The sequence below is a fragment of the Chelonoidis abingdonii genome, chromosome 1 (assembly GCF_003597395.2).
Source record: "Chelonoidis abingdonii isolate Lonesome George chromosome 1, CheloAbing_2.0, whole genome shotgun sequence".
NCBI lineage: Eukaryota > Metazoa > Chordata > Testudines > Testudinidae > Chelonoidis > Chelonoidis abingdonii.
In genome coordinates, this window is record NC_133769.1 from 150,396,299 (window position 1) to 150,420,498 (window position 24,200).

Consider the following 24,200-nt stretch of genomic DNA (forward strand, 5'->3'; position numbering starts at 1 on the left):
TAAAAGAAAGTTATATAAAAAAAGAAAAAATATAAAACATAATCTTGCATTAAGAAACTCAATACAGGCTCTGCTTATAGAAAAATATGAAGAAACAATCTGATTTAAGATAGCCCGATTAAACAGTCCACAATCCACAGACATGTAAATACAACCCAAAGCTCCTCATAGCCGAATTTGCTTGGGTTCCTTGTACTCACAGATGTGTAGGAGACACTTGGAGATAAGATGCAGTTAGGAGAGCTTGTTAACTCACAGCCGAGAAAACAACAAAAGACACAGCCATCCACATCTATTCGTACAACCCAGCTCCTCATAGCGAATTGCTTTGTGTTCCTTTTACTCACAGACTTTTGGTATAATATTTTGAAATAAGAAGGAGTTAGGAGAAACCTTGTTTACTCACACCGAAAAACAAAAAAACCCAAGTATACAAATTCCCGCCCCTGACTTTAAACAATCCAGTTCTCTGATTGGTCCTCTGGTCAGGTGTTTGGTAACCCTTTCCAGGTAAAAGAAACTTAACCCTTACCTATCTACGACAGCCCCTCTCAAGGGCTGAACTCATAACCTTAGGTTTAGCAAGCCAATGCTCAAACCACTGAGCTATCCCTCTCCCCTAAGCATCTGAAGTGGAAAACACCATGGAGGAAGAGAAATTGCTTAGGATGACAGCTGAATATGAGTCCACAGTGTGATGCAGTTGTGACAATGGCTAATATCATTCTGGAGTGTATTAACAGGAGTGTCATAGGTAAGATATGGGAGGTGATTGTCCCACTCTACTTAGCACCGGTGAGGCCTTAGCTGCAGTCCTGTGTCCATTTCTGGGCACGACGCATTGGGAACGATGTGGACAAATTGGAGACTGCAGAGGACAGCCACAAAAATGATCAGAGATTTAGAAAACCTGGCCTATGAGGAAAGATTAGAAAAACTGGGCACGATTAGTTTTGGGGGGAAAAAGACTGAGGGGGGACCTGATAACAGTCTCCAAATGTGTTGAGGGTTGTTATAAAGAGGATGGTGATCAATTGTTCTCCAGGTCCACTGAAAGACAGGACAAGAAGTAATGGGCTTCATTTTCAGCAAGGGAGTTTTATGTTAAATATTAGGAAAAACTTTCCAACTATAAAAGTAGTTAACAGGCTTCGAAAGGAGTATGTACAATCCCCGTAACAGGAGATTTTTAAGAACAGGTTGGACAAACACCTGTCAGGGACGCTCTAGGTTTACTTGGTCCTGCCTAAACACAGGAGGCTGGACTTGACTTGTCAAGTTCCCTTCCAGCCCTACATTTCTATGATTCTATGAGTCCATGATTGAACAGAGTAAAATAGGCCAAAAGGGGAAGTACAAGCTTGATGTGAAACAGGTACAATTCACTCTGTGCAGAGAAACAGCACAGAGCCCATGCACTACTTCAGTCTCAGTTAAGCCTGCAAAATAGAGTCCGTGTCTACATTTACAAGCTTACAGCAGCACAGCTGTACCAATACAGCTGTACCATTGTAAGAGCGCCCATGTAGCCATGTTATGCTGACAGGAGAGAGTAATAAAACCAGCTCAACAAATGGTGGTAGCTATGTCAGTGCGAGAGCATTCCCCCTCCGCCCACCCCCAAGTGACAAAAGTTTTGCCGACAGAAGTGCTAGTGTAGATATGGCCTAAGTGGTATGTAAGGCATACACCAGTCTTATACTGGCCCTATTCACAAAGTTGAATTTCGCCCAGAAACAGCTGCCCTACCTAAAGCAAGAACTAAAATACTCTGACCTCAGTGGAGCTTCTCCCGATTTACACACATTTGAATGAGAGCAGAATCATACCCGATATATTTTGTTTGGAAAGATTCTGTCTAAATCTGCCTCTATTTTTTTTAAAGCAATCTCATGGGGAGATTAATACCTTTATTTTTGAATTCCTCTTACTTTCCCCACTCTGTAATTAAACAATAGCCTGGCAGATTTACAAGAGAATATTAAAAACCCTCTGGGGCTAAAAGCTCAGAGATGCCAAGTTTCATAGGGTGTGGATTTTGATTTAATCAGGAGTAAAACTGCATGGGGGAAACAGAACCCTGAGCCAACCTCCTCAACACACAGCCACATACTCCTCTCCAGAGTGTTTCAAAATACTCTGAATGAAAATTAATGAAAGCTCATTTAAAAAAAAAAAAAAAAAGAGTAAATTTCTCTGCTAGACGTGGTTTAATTACCGTCAGAAATGAGTAGTGTAAAACAGTTGTGTTACTCCAATTTATGTCAGCTGAGGCCCTGCCCCAGCAACATCTCAAAGCAAAAATCAATCTTTAAACATAAGAATACCCCAGAAGTGGATCATAAGATTTGGAAATGGAAAAGGCCTGATACAATCCTGGAGCCTTAACATTCCATCTATGCTGCAGGGAATTTCCTGCCTGTAGGGGACGTTCCATTGAACAGCACAAAGTTCCTGAAATAAAGGAGCCACTCCTTTCCTGTAGGTTAGCCAGAATTGTAAGGTCCCAGGTCCATTAGGTCACATTTTATCTATACTCCCTGTCCCCATACCCAGCCAGAAGCAGAAATGTTCCCAACATTCTGGTCAAGACACAGAGCAGTCTCCTGTTAAGAGACAACCGCACTTAGCATCAAATATACGGCATGCTATTCTGCTCCAGCTTTTTTCTTATTCTCTGAGATGTTATCCTTTTAGTTTTAAGCGACTCCTGCTTTGAGCAGCAAAGAATCCTGTGGCACCTTATAGACTAACAGACGTTTTGGAGCATGAGCTTTCATGGGTGAATACCCACTTGAATCTGACAAAGTGGGTATTCACCCACAAAAGCTCATGCTCCAAAACGTCTGTTAGTCTATAAGGTCCCACAGGACTCTTTGCTGCTTTTACAGATCCAGACTAACATGGCTACCCCTCTGATTCCTGCTTTGAGGCGTCTGCTAATCTCACAGGGGAAATATTTAACAGCCTCAGAGATTCTTGCTGTTCAGAAATGTTTCCTGGTATTCAGCCTACATTTTCTCATTGCTAAATTTCACCGTTTTACTCTTAGTTAGACCCTATGGATGCTCTTTAACAATTCCTATCTCTACTAGGCACATGTTCAAGGAGGATGGGATGAGATGGCATAGATGCTAGCTAGAGAGAGAAAGAGTGTGAATGGATGAAAGAAAGAGAGACAGAAAGATGGATGACAGACAAGCCCAAGTACTCTGTGGCAAGGCCCTCTGGTTTGTGCAGGCCTATTGGTCAGTTCTACTCAATAAGAAGAATGTACTCATAATCTGCCCCTTTGACATGAAAATTCATTCATGTTATGGTTTCCTTAATTTTTATTACTTTCAATGTACTGCAGAATTTTGTATTGTGTAACCATATAGGAGAGGATGTTGGGGGAAGCTGGAGGTTTTGACAGCTAGGTAGGAAACAGCTAGGGATCTGAGCACCTGGGAAGGAGTAGGAGGCAGTTTAGGATTAGCCCATTAGTTGGATGTTTCTGCTAAAATGGTCCACTGTGAAGCAGTTGCAAATGATGGTGTAGCACCCATAAAGGAATGTCAGGATTACATTTAGCTGTGCCATGACTCCTTAAGGATTGAAAATATGCTGAGGGCATTAAAGGGGGATAGCTCTAGTTGCATGGCAACAGCAGAGCTGTAAGTGCTCTCAGAGTATGTCTACTCTGCCATGTAAGCCCACAGTTAGTGGGACTCAAATCCACAGACCCTGGGTTTGCAAGCCCAGGGCTTGAACATCCACACACATTGGTGACCACAGGTTTACAATTTGTGGATTTGGGCCCCAAATCTGGAGATCCAGCATCCACACTGCAGCACACACACCCAAGTTAAACCAAGCTGCCTGGTGCTCTACACCACCCTCCCAGCTGTGGCCACTCTAGCCCTTAGTTCATAGTGCAGTGTGGGAAAACTTGACTGTCCATTCTGCATGTTACAAGAAGCTATCAGAGCCCACCAAGTTCTCAACATCTTGCTGAGCCGTCTTTTGGGTCTGCATGCTCCGGGCAAACGGAGACAGCATTGTGGCAGAGTCACCATTTGAAGAGGTTCTCTTTCTTGTGCTTTCACTCCTGTTTCACCAAATGAGCAAAGCTTCAATGAGATACTGGTGGACGTTCTGGCAGCATTTTCTGACCCACCAAAGGCATCTGGAGGAGAAGTCGGAGGAGGAAGAGGACACAGTCACTGAGCACTTGAATTGGCTGATGCTGCTTACAACTCTCAGGATAACCACTCATGCCACCTGTGTAAACTGGCACTTCTGGATCCACAAGCACAGACTGAGCTCCAAGCACAGACTTGTGAGACCACATGATCACGTGGACCTGGGACAACCAGCAGTGGGTCCAGAACTTTCACATGAAGAAAGTTACATTTCTGGAGCTTTGTGAGCAGCTTGCCCCGACCCTCCAGCATCAGGACACACATATGAGGGCGGACAATCCCAATCCAGAAGTGGATTGCTATAATTGTCTGGAAGCTGGCTACCCGACAATGCTACAGACCAATTGCTAAACAGTTCAGCATTGCAAAGTCAACTGAGGTTAAAGTGATGGCAGAGGTTTCTGAGGCAATCAGGTGTGCAGTTTACTCCAAGGTGGCAGTCATAAAAGATATTCCAAAAGCATCTGCTGGTTTTCAGAAAATGGGGTTTCCAAATTGTGCCAGGGCCCTGCACTCGGCTCTCTGCTCTTGGCCCCACTCTGTGGAGGGGTCTCTGGGCAGAGGGCATTGGGCATAATGGTTTGGGGGGGAGGGTTAAGTGTGGGGCACTGTAATTCTCAACCTGCAGCCCAGAAAATACTCAATATGCAGCCCATAATGATAAATAGGTTGAGAACCACTGCACCAGAGATTCACCAAAATCTGGCTGTGCTCCTGTGACCAACTTTCAAGGACTTTAAGTTGGTGGCCATAACAAATACAGCAGAAGGTTCACTCAACGGTCAGAATAAAATGGAAGGATTAAATGCCGAGCAGCTATACTTGAACCAGGGAGTGACTTCCATTTTCTGGGAGTTGATTGACCAGTTTTGGTACTCCAGGTCCCGGACCCAACTCTGCCCCCAGTTGTTGCAGCCCCAGCCTCAGCCACCTTACCACTATCTGCGCACACACCCCAACTGCAACCCACTCCCAGCTCTTGGAAAGGAGGGACAGACTGGGGTAAGGGAGGGCATGGCCATGAAAAGTCTGGGGACCCTTGGTGTAGCTGTTTGGGCTAGGGCTGGAGCTTGGGCTCTGAGACCCTCCCTCCGCCAACCTGAGCCTGAACTTCTACACTGCTATTTTTAGCCCTGCAGCTCAAGCCCCTTGGGCCAGAGTCAGTTGGCCTGAGCTCTGAGACTTGCTGCTGCAGGCTTTTTTTTTGTGTGTGTGTGTGTGTGTGTGTGTGTGTGTGTGTGCAGACCTACCCTAAGAGACAAACCTGAACCTGAATCTTTTGTAGAGTGTTCCAGGAAAAGCTGCCAGGGGAGATTTAATTGTTTGCAAGTACTCTGGCTGGGGGAGTTAGGAGACCTTCATATGGTCATAGGAGCCCTTTAATACCTGCTAAGGGATGAAGATTTAAGAGAAGTTGTGACTCTCTGGGTATTTCTGGGTCAAGTCATAGTAAAACTGCAGCTAAATGTCATTTTGCTTTAGTCAAATATATAAGAAGCTACTTACATGAGCAGGAAGAGTTGGAAGATCAGGGATTGTCTGCGCTGCTGGCATTAAGAGAGAAGATTTTACACCTCATTGCTACAGCAATAGAAGCAAATGGGAAGAACTGATGAAAGCTCATTCAGAAACAGTACAGTGAAAAATTAGAATGAAATAATGAAAAAAATTAAAACCAGCCCCCTGCTGTGAAATTTGTCACCTCACCCCAGAAAACAAAATCAATTTTAAAGAAAGACTTTAAACCTACAGAGAAGATTGGGAATTTCCACCAAAAGGACAGGTTTAACCTATCAATTGAAAGTGGGACTCAGACCAGGAACACTGAGGCAGAGAATATGGGATCAGGACTCTTTTCCCAGCACTTGAGCTTCAGAGGCTACTTGGAGAGAAAAACTGAGCCTGCCAAAACTGAGGGGTATCTTAAGATCTTATAAATCAAGAAAATGTGCCACTGAACTTTACCTGCAGCTCTCAAAAGCAACACAAGAGCCAGAACAGACACCTCTGGATTTCCTAGTTTAGTCCTTGATTTGAGACATATTGTTTGCCAGCCTAACAAGAGGCTAACTCTGACCTAAGAAATGACCTTGTCTTTGTACAAAACATGTTCCTCCATACAGGACTGCAGAATGACAATATTCAGACTGTGATTCAACTTTATTTGAAAGATAATCAGGTTGCAGATGAGACCTTATTTGAGAAGCTGCACACTGTTGTACGTGATCAGATGGAGAGAGAGCAGAAGCTGGGGAATGGAGGCACGTGTGCTAAGGCAGTTGGATATAATTCTGTGCAGTCGCCCTATACACAGAGCACTGGTCAGAGAGTAAAGCAGCACTTCCTCCCAGGGGAAAAGGAGTCTCCCATGCTGATGAATGAGGTAAGGGAACTAAAGGCCAGTATTGATGCAATCTGAGATGTGAAAGCTGAAATTAACATGAGCAGCCACGCAGCAATGAAGCAAGCCCAGAGAAGAGGCAATCTGACAGAGGCAGTCAGCTGCGGCTCCAAGCACCAGCACTCCACGCGGTCCCTGCGAGGGAGGCAGTCAGGTAGCCTTTGGTGGCTTGCCTGCAGGAGGTCTGCTGGTCCCACGGATCTGGCGGCAATTCGGTGGCAGGTACGCCAAATCCGCAGGACCGGGGACCTCCCGCAGGCAAGCTGCCGAAGGCAGCCTGCCTGCCATGCTTTGGGCGGCAAAAAAGCTAGAGGCACTCCTGGAAGCAGTACTTGCTATCACTGTTTCAGATGTGGCAGTAAAAAATACTACCAGACGGGATGAGGTATAGGAAAAGTAGAGATAAAGCTGATACTGTGTCTGATTTACCAGGAGCCGCCTGCAGTTGCTGCTCCTGAGGGAATTCTGACCCAAAAACATTTAAAATTCTGCACACAATATTTTAAAATTCTGCAAATTTTATTTGTCAATAAATAAATGTGGAGACTCCAGCACGGCAGTGGGGAGCAGGGCCGGCGCTACCATTTAGGCGACCTAGGCAATGGCCTAAGGTGCCAGAATTTGGGGGGGGGGGGGCTATTTTGCTGGGGGGGGGCAGCACGTGGCTCCGGGGGACCTACCGCAGTCATGCCGGCGGACGGTCCACTGCTGTGGCAGCTGTGGTGGAGCTGCTGCAGTCGTGCCGGCGGACGGTGTGCTGCTCTAAAGGCTCTACCGCAGTCATCCTGCGGCAGATCCACCGGAGCCTTTAGACCAGCAGACTGCCCGCCGGCGCGACTGCGGCAGCTCCACTGGAGCTGCGAGGACGGCGAAACGGCCGTCCGCCTAGGGCATCAGAAACCCTGGCGCCGCTCCTGGTGGGGAGCACAGGCCACTAGCTGCATGGAGGAAGGAAATCACCCTGCAGCCCTCCCCAGTACTGGACTCTGCAGTGAGGCTGCTCCCAACCCTGACACAGCGCAAGGGCTAGGCCTGTCTCAGACATACCCTGGGGCTCTTTTCCTCCATGCCAGGTGCACCAGGTGTGGGCAGGCAGGCTCAGCCTGGCTGGATCCAAGTGTGGAGGCACTTAGTGTTAGGGATCCAGGTGTAGGATGAGAGGGTTCTACGTGGTGCAATTTGGGTGTGGGCAGCTGAGTGAGGTGTCTGGGTGTGGGGTGGGATCTGGATGCACAGGATTTGGTTCAGGGGTTCTGGGTGCAAGGGCAATAGGATTCTGAAATGGGTCTAGATGAAAGTGGTTGGGGCCCAGCGGTGCAGTCTGGGTGTGGGGGACTGACCATGGGGGATCCAGGAGAACTTGGTGGGCTGGGGGTCCGGGTACAGCTGGTTGGGGCTCACTGGGGAGAGGTTCTGAGTGCAGAGGCTCGCCAGGGTGGTCCAGGTGCAGGGGAGGTGGGGGGCTGTTGGGGTGGTGAGGAGCTCTGTGACACTGCCACAGCCCCAGGGCCAGAGGATTTCTCTGCCAACGCCATGGCCCCGGGGCTGGAGCAGCTGTGACCTCCCTCTATTTTGTTATAATGAACACCTGGCTATAATAGCCAAATGGCTTGGACCCTGGAGGTTCATTATAGTGCAGGTATACTGTATTTCCTCAGAACATCATTTGTTTAACATACCCCTCCAAAAGTGATCAAATTTAAATTCCTGAGCATCCCCCTGGTGGGTGGAAAATAATATCTCAGGGACACATCTTAGAAAGCTTGAAAAGTTACTGTAGAATTTGGGCTTCATTTTAACACTGCCATTGAAACTGAAATCCCTTCCAAGGGATGGATTGAAGTCCAGTTCCAATTAAGCAAAGATGATCACATCTTGATGGTTCCTGTGCTGGCCAAATTAGAGACTTGATCATTGGCTACAGAGTTACTGAAGAGATAGTCAAACACTGCTGCTGCAATTCACCTGATGAGGCACCAGCCCCTAGCTTCATTAACAATATGAAATGTGTTCTTTCCTCATGTTGGCAGTTTGATGACTGAAGTTTAATTAAATGCAGTATAAAAACACACACAAATACAGCTTGCCCAGGTCCCATTGCTGCTCCATCCTTTTAGAACAGGCACACACAACACATCCCTGCCTCCACAATCAGAGAATCCCCTTTGATTATCCCTCAACAGACCTTCACTTCTTAAAGGGCAAAGGCAAATCAAATCCTGACATTCGCTTATGTGTGCCACACTCCACCCTCATATGTTAGGAGCATGTACTGGGCCTTTAAGAGCAGAGCACGTGTTAGCGGGAACTGGATTGGGGATAGTGAGAAATGGCTGGAGACACTCCATAGTCAGCTTCACCAGCTACACAGGTAGAAGCACATGGCTTCCCTTTGTTTTATGTAGTTCTGTTTTAGTTCTAATAAAGCCTTACTTCTATATCCAGACTGTGCCTCCTTCTTATGAAATGTAATGTTGTTTCAACATTTATATTAAAAAAATGTAACATACAGTCCATCCATTTGACTTATTAGTAGTCATCCAAGAGTTCCACAAGTGCATGGTGCTGCTCTCTTACCAAGTGGCAGAGTACTTGTCAGGAACCTTTCAGAGACAGGAGGGAAAGGCAAATTAAGATCCTAATGGGAAGATAAGATTCATGTAGTACTTGAAAGAAAAGGGGATAGCTCAGTCTATGAAGTAAAAGCAGATGATGAAAAAGGATGTGTTAGAGTTCTTCACTGCAATCTTTTATGTTCCTGTGACTTCTTAGTCAGGGCTATAACTCCATCCTCTAACCCACCATAGCACAAGACACAGAAAACAAGGCAAGTTAGTGCAATAAGAGATAACATAAGGACAGGAGTTTGGATTCCAATGATTCTTATAGTGAGAGTGAAGATGAATCACGGTACGGCATGGTGCCAGATACTGCCCATAGCACAGACACTCAATTCAGAGGCAGAGGCCTGGGAACTGAGGATGTAGTTGATTCTGTACACTTGAAAGCAGCTGATTGGAGTGATATGACATTCACACCTGCTGTAGAGAAACATGAATGCCAAAACAAGTAGTGCACAAGAGGAGAGATCACCAGAACAATCCACTAACGTGAAGTCCCCTGACCAGCGAGAGAAGAGCCCCACAGACACTGACATATGAATGATTAGCAACACCTACTTATAAGTGTCTAAATCCAACTTTTGGATCAGTGAATGTATCGTGGAGTTATCCATGTGTTTGTCACATGCCATACCAAGTGCCTATTCCTGGGCCTAATCTTACATTTCTATCTGAGGCTGATGTAATATTGGGAAATGAAATATTTAATAGCTCTGGTTCGTTTATAATTATGTTGACTTAGTACTGTGATGCTGTATGATTGAAACATGACAATTTATATAATGAATATTGCCATTGTTAGACAATTGCAACAAATGGTGTATAAAGTATATCATGTACGGTGTTAATAAAAATGTTATGATTTGCCAAGTATGATTATCCTGTTTATATCCATGTATCATCACAGTATCTGAAGTTAGGAATATTGGCTATATAGATCTATAGCCCAAATGTGTTTGCTCCTGGCATAACATCCCCAAGGTAATTTACATCCAATCTGGCCAGCACATTGTGAATGTACTATTCAAGTTGATGGCCCATTAAAGAACACCTAACACTCACAATGGCTATAGAAGAAGCTCCTCTGGACCCACTAAGCCTTTCTGTGGACACGTGAGCCAGAATATGGGTAAGGCTGTGAGTCTTCAAAGCATGTAAGGGCATGTGACTTGCTTATGTGACTCTGGATTCCATCTTGGGCCTATAATAACAAGGAAACTAATCAATAATAATCAAGGACTGATGACCTCAAGCTGTTTGAGTAAGTTCCAGAGAGAAATTTGCAAACCAGCAGTTTATTCCATCACTGCTTCAAACCTGATAGAAGAACTTTTCAATCTCTTATATGTATATGATTTCTTTAACCATTTTAACTCTCTTCTATTTATTTTCTCTTATAAATAAACCTTTAAATTTCAGTAACTAACAGATTAGCAGCAGTATGATTATTGGCTAAGATCTGAGCTATATATTTACCTGGCTAATTGGCTCATCTCTTGAGATCAGAAGAAACCTCGGTTTGATGACATTGGTTTTCAATAGCCACTCATCACAAAGTCTAGTGTCGGGATGGTGAAATAAGAGCTGACTTCATGTTAACCAGTGTGGTGAGCCAGAAGTTTACTTTCGTTACTGGCTTGGTAGAATAACCACCAGCTTGGGGTGAGTTTGCCCCATTTCTCAGCAGCTTGTACTGAATCTGGCATCCTCAGCTGTGACCCACTGAGGCACAGTGAGAGGTATGTTCTCTAACTAGCTTGCCATGTGACCAGTAACTTGGCATAACATGGTTCGAGCACCGATCGTATAGGAACTGTTATTCCATAAGATATGAATTTCTTTGGGAATTTGAGGTGTTCAGAACTGACTGTTCAGTTGGATAATGGAACTAAAATTGCCACAGAAACTTTCTGCTGAATGTGAAATAAACTAAAGAAACTTGCAGAAAGTTTCAGTCAGTACAGAGCTTGTTACAGAAGAAGATACTCAAAGACTAACTTGAGAATGACTGTTACAAGCTTGTGGAAATTGGATGACTGCTAAAAAGTCATTGGAGGGACTGTATGATATATTTTTTTAACAGAAATATTGGGATGACATTACATTTATGAGCGGGGAGTGTAGCACTCAGAAGTCAATGTCAGGCTTATGTTCTCCTGTGCTCTATCCCTTTAAGGACTGAAAATCTGCTCATCAGGTCAAATGGGATGCTCTGGTTGCAGACACAGAGATGGGTGTGCTCTAAAACTACTGAGCAGTAATGGAGTTTGTGCAAAGTGTATTTCTTTGGTTTTTAATACTAAAGTTAATAAAACTTCAGTTTTAACTGTTGCTTGTCTGGGGGTGAAACAATGGCATAATAATTGTTATCATTAGGCTTCTGAGTTAGCACCCAAATGAAAGGAATGGGTAAAGTAGGCTCGTCACTGAATTATTACTGCAGGCTGGCTGCAGACTCAGGCAGACATCACTCCATTGGTTTCATTCAGGTTATGTTAGGGTAAGTGGTCTTCACAAAGGCTAGAGATTTAACATTTTTTAGAAAATGAAAGTTGAACTTCTACAGCACAATTCTGCAGTAAGGTCTGTATTGCATAGCAGTTGCATAGGCAGGAATTCCCGGAGCACATGGGTCTTTGTTGACAGAGAGGGGGACAGAAAGGGAGCAGACCATACCAGATCCAGAGAGGTCACAGAACTCAGAGTGTGCCAGAGAAGAAGAGTCTGGTGGCAGTCAAGGCCTGCAGATCGAGCCCTACCAAAGTAGATGAGGTTGTGGCTGCTGGGTCTGAAGGCATAGCCGGTGGCCCGTGGGTTGTTGACATCAGCCCCCTTCTCAAGCATCGCCTTCACAAGTTTGAAGTTCTTATTCACCACAGCAATGTGGAGAGCAGTCTCCCCTGCAACACACAATCACACCCCTTTTGTAATGCCAACATTGCACCACAGCGACCAGAGGCACTTCAGAGATCCACTGTGCAACCAAGGCCACTTTATTAGTAAATAACCGAGAAACCCAATGACCAAAGTCTGGGGTGTTCAAAGCACCCTAAGGAAGTCACCTGCCCAGCTCCCATGGAATTCCAGTTGCATGTGAGTAATTAATGTCCCTGGAAAATTGCAGCCCAAACTCTTATCTCTGTTACACTGACTGTTCCAGTAACTTCCATGGATTCAAACCCAGCATAAAAGAGAACAGAATTTTGCCCAGTGTTTTCACCAATACAGCTTTTATTGTGTCTTAGCCCTAAGATAGGAGTTGTAACTGTGAAATTAATAGCTGTTAAATTAATTACACTTGCAACTTCTCTCTCACCACTTTTCAGTGAAGTGCTTTAGTGCCTCGTTAATTCCACTTATGCTCCTGCTCATATTTTACACTTCTGTAACACTTTCCAGCAGAGCACTTCACAAATCACTAGCCTGAAACTAAATGCAGAGAAATTAAGTGAGTTGCACAATAACAAGATGGTGGCTAGAATTCAGGTCTCCTGACTCCCCATCCCCTACTTGAGCATGCAGCTGGTTCTGGGGTAAAAGGAGGCAACTCTTTAACAATGCACAGTGACAATACAGTTCTCGGTAGACCCTACAGAAAAAATCCATATCATAGTGGAAATGCAGAGGGAATTAATGAAGGTAGAAAATAATTTACAAACCCTGGAATTAATAACTCCGCTCTGGAGGGCCTAGGTTTTATGTCTCATTTGAAAGATGGCTGCTCCAGCAGCAATGCATCCTCTTAACAACATGTGAGGTATTTGGGCCAGTACTGACTAAGAGAGGAGACCAACCTCTAGTGAATCAGTCACACAGATCCCTGTAGCATATCTCCTTCTAGCACCACACCGGGACACTAGGTTCAGTAATAACTTAGATGGAAAAGCATCGCCTACTGAATCAATACTACTTCCTCCAGCACTTAGATCTTTCTTTGGAGGTTTTCCACCCAAAACTTGACCCTGATTAGCTAGGAGTCCAGATATAATGATTGGATCTCAGCTTTTGGGGGTGATAGTTGGGAATAGGATATCCTCCAAGGATAAAATTATCCTCTAAATGCACTCTCTTTTAAAGGACTATGGCATAGGTTTCATTTCCTGGAGATCTGTTGGGAACACAACACCACCTATGGGTTGTTGAAAATGCAGTTAAGTGACAGTAAAATATGACTCCCTGAAACAGACCATTTTATAAAAGGCACCTAGGAATCTGGACACAAAGCTAACAGAATCTCAGCTACTCTGCCATATCTCCCAGCCATTCCGGCAGCCTCCGCCCAAGTCTATTCATCTTGGCATTCTTACCTGCATAGAATTCTGATGTCATTGCTTCATCGACAAGTTCTGGAGCTGCATCCATCAGAATCTGTGCAGCCTCCACACTATCATACAAGGTAGCCACATGAAGAGCTGTCTCCCCCAGGGCACCTGGAGAGAGGGAGTCATATATGTGTGTCTTAAGTTCCTTTGCCAGCCTGGTGAGGTGAATCTTACCAAGAGTAACACTCAATCCAGAGGACTCTCTACCCTCATGCAAAGAGTGTTTTCACCCCAACCTGCCAAAATCATCCTTTTCTACTGCTTGAGAAGTATTTCCATCCTCCAGACTCTCAGTCCCAAGGTGTCCTCTCCTTGCAGCTATCCTAGTCATGGACAGCATATGGAGTAGCCTACCTCTTTGATGAATATCACAAGTATGGCAGGTGAGAAGTCTCTGGATGGTTTGGACATCATTTTCCTTGGCGGCCTGGAGCAAGGGAGACTCCCAGATCCTGCAACAAGAAAATTCACCAGATTAGACCCTTATAATAAATAAGATGCTCAGAGTAAACACTTTCTTCCATGTCAGCAAAGCAGCAAAAAAACAGAGATGCAATATTTTATTAGCAAGATGATAGACAGCTTAGAAATGTCTAAGAAAGATAGACAGGCACACGCATGAGTAATCCACTTTCTATAAGGTCAATTTCTGCATAAGCAAGGGAACTGTAGCCCATTTTTAAAAAGCCCTTGTAGTCTTGATAAAATGTCACGTAGGAAACAGAATTCTGGCTCCACTGGTAATTTATGATTCCAGGTTATTTCTACAATATTTATAAATCTTGAGTAGAAATTGCTAATAGTAGGAAATCGCCAAAGTAACAAGTCAAATTCCCACTAATTTCCCACTGCCAGGCCACAGCCCTGTCATATCTGAACATGAGTGAAACATTTCAATAGGTTCTTTGTATGACTGTAAAATGCTGTATTTCCATTTCAGATTCACCAGCAGATTTCATGATTGTAGACCAGTATACATTAGATTAGTGATTCTTGTTAAAGCAGAGAGTTAGCTAACATTCTCATCTTTCTCTGGTACACAGAAGTACACAATCAGTGGGCACTGCATAACGCTTTGGGCCTAGTTCTCATTTCACACATTGGTTTTTACGCAGGTGTGCCTGCACTGATTTCAGTGTGGCTACTCTGGATTTACATACTTATAAATGAAAGCTGAAGAAGGCCCTTTGAATCTGGGTGAAAGCAGAATTCAAGCTGGAATAGTGAAAGAACTATAGCAGACAGTTCAGGTGCTCTAGGCAAACAGAAAAGCAAGTGGAATCTCTGTTGTTTTAAGCAGGAATGCTACAGCAGTTCTGTAATACTGAGCAGATACCCCCTCAACATCACTGACAAGGACTTTGGGACAATCAAAGAAGAAATACACAAAGGATCTACTCAGTTTTCACACTGAGCCCACTGAATGCCAGAACAAGACTTTGGAAGTTTCTTCAGTGCTGTGTTAATGCATACACGTGGATCCCATTCCGTCTGTCACCCTTTGTAGGGAAGGGTCCATCATATTTCCTGCCCTTCACTATGAGAAATGGATCCTGTGGGTTACACCCAGATGATCCTAACAGACAAGCCCAGCTCAGTGCTCCAGAGAAAGGTGCCAAAAACCCCACTGCAAAATGCCTGCGGATATTCGGCCTGAACAATTCCTCTTTGCTCAATGCTACTTCATTAGTCCTAGTTATCTTAAATAATTCCACAACCTCTTTGGCATTTACATCCTCAGATATCTGCAGACATTGTCCACCCAGATCACGCTTCTTTTCTTCATGGCCAAGCAGCACATGTTTGTACACCCCTTTTAGAAGGTGAAATTTTGGCTATACCAGGCAAGATTTGGAATCCTGGAGTCTTGCTGAATAAATTCCCTGAAACATCTGCCATTCCCGAAACAAGCTGGTCCAGAATGCTCCTTGACAGACAGGAACAGCCTGCACCTTTCCCACAGAGGACTGTATCAACACAAAAGAGTCAATAGCTGCAGGAAGCCTCTAAGGAGGTCTATAATCTATGAGGTGGCAACTCAGACTGAGTCAGATGGAGTAATGACAGCCTTGAAGGCAACATTGTTTCTGGGAAGGAGGAGGGAAAGAGCGTCTGTGCCATTAGAGTGGGATGCAAAATTTCTCGAGGGAGAGCAAAAATTTCTAAGCTGCCTATCTTTCCCAACTCTCTCACTGCCTCCACAAAATTCAGTCAGCCAGTCAAGTGTGAGATCCATTTCTGGTGATGACCTCACTAGGGATGGAAGCAATGTATTTGTGAAAGAGAGCAGAGATTATAACAAAGCTCTATGAGCCAATGATCAAGATCAAGAGGAAGCTTTCATTGACCAGATAAACCACAGGAAAATATACATTCCTTGTTGGCCAGCTATTGACTGAGAGCTAGAGATGAGACACGGCCTTTTGTGTGAGGAAGGGGGATTCCTTCCTCCCTGGTCTCCTACTCAATCAGAGCTCAGGATAGAATGATATATATACAACAAAATAAAGAACTGACTCAAACCATCACCCCTAAACTCATCTATTTTAACAGTACACAAAGCTTAACTACATTTTTTTAAAAAAAACTTTTAAAAATGATTTTAAGAGAATGCAAAGATCAGCTTTGTCATTCAACAGAAGTATAAAATAAAAACCCAGCAATGCAATCAGTACTGTCTGCAGCTAATAACGACTTAAACTCTGGGCTAAAGATGCCAGGCATACTATCCAGGCAAGGGTTGCAGTGACTGAAGAAGAAACCATTCCCTCCTAAATATACTATCCTGGGATTTAACCTGAGCCATGAGCTGGCTGGGATAATTTGCAGGTGATAGTGATGGCTTTTTGGTGGTGTCATTAATAGTCCTCAGTTCAGCTCCTAGCAGACACATGTTCATGCTACAAAAAGCATAATCCCTCCCTAGTGGCACTCTCAACCTCACCAGAGAAGGCCAAGGACTGCAAGGCTCAAGCACGTTGGTGATGGATGAGGCATGCTGGCAATTTCCCTGCTATGCCTATACTGCACCTGTTCTGGGGACAGAAGATTTCAATCTTCTGGGCTGCCAATTGGGCACATTGTGCCAGTTCTAATTTCACTTCCCTCTGTCTCTCTGAAACGTGTCATAAAGGAGCAGGTTTCGGGTGGGAAAGGAGAGCAGAAAGCAGCAGGAGTGAATCTCAACCTGGTATCTGCTGTGGTACGTTTCTGGCCAGGGAAATATCTACTCCCCCTTTGTGAGCCACAACCATGCAACAGATGCACCAGAAAGTCACTGGGAAAGATCAGACTTGGGCATCCCCTTCAAACAGCTTGAGACTGCTGGCAAAGAAAGGCGTGGCCCAAGTGGCCTGGAAGGTTACTGCACTTCTGATGCAGGGGAATGATAGAAAGAGGCAATTGCAAAGAGAGAAAGCTGAGAAGAGCCAGCAGCTTGGCAGCTGTGGATGCACTCCCTCAGAGGGCTTGGCTACACTTGCAAGTTGCAGCGCTGGTGAGGGGGTTACAGCGCTGCAACTTACCAGGTGTCCACACTTACAGAGCTCAGCCAGTGCTGCAACTCCCTTCCTGCAGCGCTGGCTGTACACCTGGTCCGCTACGGGGTCGTAGCGATCCAGCGCTTGCTGATGCAGCGCTGTCATTCAAGGGTGGACACCTCAACTCGCGCTGTTATTGGCCTCCAGGGTATTAGGAGGGTATCCCCACAATTCCTGTAACAACAAACCGGAAAGGTACTCCCCGGAGCTACTTATCTGAAAAAAACAACACAGCTGCTCTTTGCTGCAGTGAGCGAGCGAGCGGAAGGCTTTTGAATGTTCACAGCTGTTGCTTGAGGAGACAACAGCACGGCGGGGGCGGTGGAAGGGGAGGGAGTCATCAGAGAAGCCTGCTTATCTGGTCGAAGACTTTTTACATTTTATATGATGTGTATGTGCAGCCGGGTGGGGGAAATGGCCAGAATTTGCAAGGCAGGGAGCTGTCACACAGTGTCTGCTATCAAAAATCCCTCTCTTCGTGATTCTCCTTCCCAGTGGTTCTTAATGTTTTCATAGTAATATAGTGCGGATTGTCGTGTATGGGAGTCTTCTCATTCGATTAGATGGCAGCAGTGCTCAGTTATATCCAGGTGCCAGCTACCCATACGATTTTCTGGATGATAGCCTGATGGATTCCCCCGTATTTGACCACACCGAGGGATGTCGTTTGCGAAATTTGGTTTTGGTGACGTAGTGACAGATCAAGCAATAGTTTTTGTAGGGGACCTAACCTTAGGTTCGAGTGAATCATGAACGCTATTCAGTTCAAATAGATGGAAGCGATAAAAAACAAATGACTGTGACTAGGGTTTCTTTATTTCAAAACGGCTACCTTCCTGTGGCCATCTTGGCATTGTGCAGGAGGCTCCACGAACAGACTGATCGCATAATGGTCCCCTTCTGAACTTTAACGTCTATGAGTCTGGACTACGAGGAGACTCCACTTCTCTGCACTCCCCAGGAAAGTGGAGATGGGGTTGGGCGACCTTTAGCAAAGATTGGTGCCAGTATATTGAAATTAGAGAACTGAAGAGACGAAAGATTAACATCTGAGCATCGGATAAGTTGTGCAAGACAAGGACTGTGGTTTTTCGGCCCGTGCTATAAGGGGCCATGTCAGTGGGAGCTGAAAAGGACACTCAGTGACTTACGTTTACTAGCAAAGCAGCAGAGCGTCACAGGGACAGTGCCAAATCAGAGGTCCGTTGAGCCAACAAGCAAGACCGTGGCAGAAATCTAGGTATAATGCTTATGCAGTTGTTAAAGTGTTCAAGAAGACTTCGCAAAAAAAAAAACCCAGCCAGGGTGAAAAAAGACAGTCTGCGACCAGCCCCAAAGGAGTCAGCTGTTCGCTTGCTCAGAGCCAGGATCAGTCGAGGGTATGTGCACTCTCGTGAACGCCCACCAGTTACGCGTGCGAACGACTTAGCAAGGAAAGGTCTGGCTCTTGTCTGCATCAGAATGCCCTGGAGCAACTTCGACGAAGGCTGACAGTCGAAGACCAAGCGTATATTCCTCCGATCAGACTTGTGTTTTTGAGTGCAGCGCATGCTGGAAGGAGCACTTCTTTGTTGATTGAGTCCCCTTCCAATGGCTGGGGGCTCAGTCTGAATGCGGATGCCTTACTATTTCAATGAGTGACATTTTAAGGATGAATTCTCTCTTTTCAATCGCTAGAGGAAGAGATCTAAATCGAAACCTTTGAAGTCTCCTCGTATTTGTCCCTCAGGCTTCATCAAACAATCAAGCGCTCTTCTGCCTCGTCTGTGAAATGGCTGCATGTGGCACAACGCCTGTGTGTGTTTGTGTCATACTAAAATTTCTACTCAGGTCTACAAAACTAACATGATACTACATACTCCTACTATATCTTATAGCACTGAAAAGTCATTAAGGTGCTGGCTAACGCCAAAGCAAAGTGGTAAGGGCAACCTCCAACTCTCAACAAGGGTGGTGACCACTCGAAAGGAACACTGGCAACACCCCTTTTTAAGCCCTTGCCTGTGCACGCAGGAGACGCAAGATCAGCATGCGCCACTTATTTATCAGCAGTACCATTCGTCTCGAACTCGCAGTGCATCTCGCGGCGCCACTCATTCTGCAGTGCCTACATCGCTAAATGCTCCTGCCATCACTTGAGTGGAACCACTTGACTTCCTCTACATGGGTAGGAATGCATAAGCAGTAAGCTCAATCCTCTTTACCAGTAGCAAAGAACGCTGTCCCATTCCGCGGCTGCACCCCCCAGCCACATATACGTGGACACCGGGGCGGGCGCTCTTCTACAATTCGAGAAAGAGGCATACATCGCAACTCAGCCAAAAAAACAGGAATGTTAGTTTTCCATGGTCCCATCGCTCTTGGACGACATAGCCGCCCGCCACAGCACTGTCTGGCTCTTCACTGTTGTCCTGAAAGGCTAGTTGTGGGTGTCACCCAGAGTAAGCACAATTGCAAGATACAGATACCTAGTCAATAGGTAGTATTTAGATGGTAACCAATGGATGAGAGTGTGTTCATACAAGAATTGTGGATTGCTGCAGGGGGTGGACTTATTCGTCCCTACAGTACCACAACATTGTCGCTGGCTAGCGGCGTTGTCCGACTCGTGGAGGACCCGCTGCCCACAATGCACCACTCCAACCAGCGCTGCAAATGCTGCAAATATGGCCACACTGCAGCGCTGGTCGCTGTCAGTGTGGACACATTGCAGCGCTGGCCCTACACAGCTGTATGACCACAGCTGTAACTACCAGCGCTGCAAAAATGTAAGTGTAGCCATGCCCAGAGATACCATCTTAATATATCTAAGCAGACTGTAAAATCTCTGGAAGAACAAAGATACAGCCCCACAGAAATTCAACTTGTGAGCAAGATTCCCCAGCCTGCAAGTTAGGTCATTTGTCTGCAGCTGTCTGAGGAGTCATAGCATGCACTTATGAAATGTTAGATGCACATTCTTCCCCCTACCTCACAGCTTTGCTGCTAGTGCCCCTTATTTCTTACAAGGTAGCCAGGTGTCTGGTTTTCGACTGCAACACCTGGTCAAAAAGCTCTGAATGGCTCCCGGGAAGTGGCCAGAATCTCCCTCTGGCTCCTAGGTATAGGGGCAGCTACCGGGGCTCTGCCTGCTGCCTCTGCCGCAAGTGGCGGCTCCCATTAGCTAGGAACCGCAGACAATGGGAGCTGTGGGAATGGCACCTGCAGGCAGTGGCAATGTGCAGAGCCACCTGGCCATACCTCCACTTAGGAGCCAGAGGGACATGCCAGCCACTTCCAGAAGTTGCCTGAGGTAAGTGCCACCTGGAGCCCACACCCCAAACCCCATCCCACACCTCAACCTCCTGTCCCAGCCCTGAGCCCCCTCCTGCACTCTGAACCCCTCATTTATGGCCCCATTCTGGAGCCTGCACCCCCAGCCCAGAGTCCATACCCCCTCCATCACCCTATCCCCTGCCCCAGCTTGGAGCCCCCTTCCCAAACTCTGAATCCCTCAGCTCCAATCCCCAGCCTGGAGTCCCCTCCTGCACCCTAAATCCTTCATCTCTGGCCCCACCACAGAGCCTATAACCCTAGTCAGAGCCCTCACCCCCCACACCCTGCACTTCATCCGCCTGCCCCTGTTCTGTTAAAATAAGTAAGTGACTGAAGGTGAGGGAGAGCAAGTGATGGAGGGAGGGGGGATGGAGTGAGCAGGAGATACGCCTCAGAGAAAGGGCGGGGCAGGGCAGGGACGAAGCAAGGCAAGGATGTTCAGTTTTCTGTGAATAGAAAGTTGGCAACCCTATTCCACCCCACAGCACCCTGTTATCCCAGCAGCTGGGGAGGAAGAGAGAAGCTCCCCCACCAAATGGCCATGAAGGAATTAAATGAGAACATGACAGAAGAAAGAAATCTTCCAAGCAACCAAGAATTCTGAGGACTGAAGTTTCCCACACTCCAAGCAGCCGGGACACATGGTTGAGCCTGTGAATTTCAGAGGGAACTGACTCCTCCTTTGAAGGAATGAATTCTGAGATATATATGTGTGGATGGGAGCGCTGGAGGAGGGGGCAAGGGGGTTGTCACAGGAGAAAAATAAATAGCTGCATTTCATGTTGCAAATGGAAAATAGTGGTTGTGAAGTCACAGATTCATATCTTCCAAGGCCAGAAGAGACCATTGTGGTCTAGTTTGAGCTCCTGGATAACACAGGCCATAGAACTTCCCTGAAATAATCTACCACAACCCTTGGTAAATTGTTTCAATGGTTAATTACTCTTACTGTTAAAAATGTACACCTTATTTCCAGTCTGAATTTGTCTAGAGTCAACTTCCAGCCAATTGGAAAGATTATTTTCCCCTCCTAGGGACATGCAGTTCCGAGAATGATGCCTCTAGGTGACCTACAGGTGGCCAGAGTTGTCTAAAGTCATGTCTACTGCCAGCCCCTAAGGCCAGTGCAGGTATGTTCCAAGTCATGGAGCTTCCACCACTTCCCTTGGGGAGACTACCCTACAGACTCAAAGACCACTCATTGTTAAGAAATATTTCCTGGTATCCACACTTAATTTTCACTCTTTTCTTATTTTCCTATTCTCTATTTATACCCCCACAGGCCTCCCTAAATAATTCCTTTTGTTTCTTGGCTTATATACCTATTAAATACCTGTACATAATTCTCATCTGCCCTCATAGCCATTGTTTCCTGTAACGATATATGTATGTTACAATAACTATAACAATGTATGTATCTAAATCAGCCTTTTAGCAGAATATCTGGAATTATCCAACTTCTTCTAGATGTAAGCAGAGTCAGGATGAGCTCTACCCTGACATGACATCTGGTGGTGAAGTATGGGCGTGTGGAAGGAATTTCAGTATTTGCATTGGCCAACCCACTCCACTAGGCATAGCCCGTGGTAGCTGGGATGGTTATTTTGAGCAAGGCTCTTGGATCCCAATTTTTGACTTTTGGGGGCAGAAGGAATAAAGTGTTGTCACCTGATTATGTGATCGAGGAACTATGAGACGTGTTATGACAGAGATGTCTCACTATCCATTACAGTAGCACTTGCTAGACCAAAGGGAACTGTGCCAACATCCCAAAGTAAATGTGGAGAGATTGGGGGTTGGTGTGTGTACTGATGGTAATGGGCCCCTTTTGATGGCCCTGAACATCAATGCACATCCTCCTCTCTCCACTGTTGAGAGGCAGAGCTACATTTTGAATCCCTTTAGGATTCATCTAGACGGTTGCTGACCTGCAATTCATGTTTGGGCCAATTATGCACCCGCATCAGGGCTCCCTAACTACAAGCTGAAATCAATGGAGTGAGGTGGTAAGTAGTGGGGAGCCTGAAGATCGTATCGCTAAGTCGGCTGGCAGACGCGGAGCAGTTTGCACATGTTGGAGACCCCAAGTGGAACAGTCGAGTGGAGTGGAGCAGTTTACGGAGATGTCGGTCTTGAAGCGTCGGTCGGACTGAGGAGTGGCACAGTGGTGGAGGTAGAAGCAGTCGTGTTGAAGGTTCTGCGCACAGAACTCTACGGAGAGCGGCGGACGCAGTTGACCTGGCCCACGTAGGGCTGCCCTTAAACAACACTGTGTGCACACACACACGATTTCCAACCAGTGGGGGACAGGGAATTAAAACTCTGCAGGATAAACTTTTGAAATTCTGGGGTTGATCTGGACTTAAGACCCTAAAGGGGAAGGACATTGCCAAACGTATTTGGAGGTGGATTGTTTTTTTGCTTTGTTGGTGTTATAATCCGGTTGTGGTGTTTCTCCATGTGTGCTGCATTGTCCTCCTTATTGACAGGGTTTGCCGAATCGGACTCCGTGGCTTGAGAGTGGGAAGTATTGCCTCCTAGAGGCGCTCTGGGGGAGGGGGAGGTATGTAATCTGTTCGATCACTGGGTGGGGGCTGAGCTGGTTTTGCATTGTGTTATCGAAACGGAACCCCTGGATAACTGAACCCGGCTTGTTGCTGCCCAACTCAGAGGGCAGAAGGTTACATAAACAAGTGCTGAGAAATTCTAGACCTCTTCCAGAACGCATTTCTTCGACCCCCACTAGTTGAGACACTGAAACTCTTAGTTCTAGGGCTTTCTCCAGACATACACAGAGGTCTAGTGGCTTTGGACTTTGAGGTTCTTCACAGGAACTCACGACCATTGTAGAACCTCACCTCTTATACTCGCAGTGCAAGAAAAGTTCTTTTGACCTGCCTTCTCTACTATAAACAATTCAACATGTGTGTGTGTGTGTGTGTGTTGGCGTCGTGGTGCTGTATTGTGAAAGACCCCAGGCCACTGTGGTACAGGAAGTTGGTAGAGGGGCAAATATACTGGTCACCGGATGAGTAGTTTTCTGTTCCCTGAGGACTAGAGAGGGGCTGCACGGGAGGTATCAGAACCAGCTAGAAACAAGCACACAGACTCGATTAAACACCTGCAGCATCAAGGCAGGTAATCAGGGCACCTGGTTTTAAAAGGAGCTTCGCCTCCAGTCAGGTGAGGAAGAGCCAGAGGAGAGGAAAGTGCGTGTGAGGCACGCAGACACACGAGGCACACAAGAGCTGAGCAGAGAGAGAGGATGTGCTGCTGAAGGCATCATGGAGTACAGCGTATCAGACACCAGGAGGAAGGTCCTGTGGTGAGGATAAAGAGGTGTTTGGAGGAGGCCATGGGGAAGTAGCCCAGGGAGTTTGTGCTGTCATCGCTGTTAACAAGAGGTTACATGACAGCTGCAATCCCACAGGGCCCTGGCGGAACCCGGAGACGAGGGGGGCCCGAGTTCCCCCAAACTCCCAACTCCTGACAGACACAGGAGGAGTTTGAATCCAGACTGTGGGGAAGATCACTGAGGTAAGAAATCTGCCAAAATAGGCAGGACCACCAAGCTAAAGGAGCGACTTTGGTCACACATCATCTACATAAAAATGATTCCAGATGAGACAATCCAACTGCTAATTCCTCATTGGCGGAGTGGATGAGAGAACAAATACACAATGTATCATGTTTCTAATGTACTACTGGACGGCGACCAGATATAATGATGATAGCCGGGTATAAGGAGCAATGTAAAAATAAAGTAGTGAAGTAAGAAATACAGCATAGAAATCTGAGTTTTTAGAAGGGTTAATCTG

General features: G+C 46.0%; 1 protein-coding gene across 1 annotated transcript in view; it reads right to left on the reverse strand.

Moving 5' to 3' along the window:
* Positions 1–24,200, reverse strand: part of LOC116822503 (transient receptor potential cation channel subfamily V member 6-like) — a 92,014-nt gene that overhangs the window by 16,822 nt on the left and 50,992 nt on the right. Inside the window, exons 2-4 of the mRNA XM_032776425.1 lie at positions 13,883–13,980; positions 13,514–13,636; positions 11,966–12,106 (exon numbers count right to left, since the gene is read on the reverse strand). Coding sequence (XP_032632316.1) covers positions 11,966–12,106; positions 13,514–13,636; positions 13,883–13,980 — 362 coding nt within the window. The remainder of the gene's footprint in view (positions 1–11,965; positions 12,107–13,513; positions 13,637–13,882; positions 13,981–24,200) is intronic.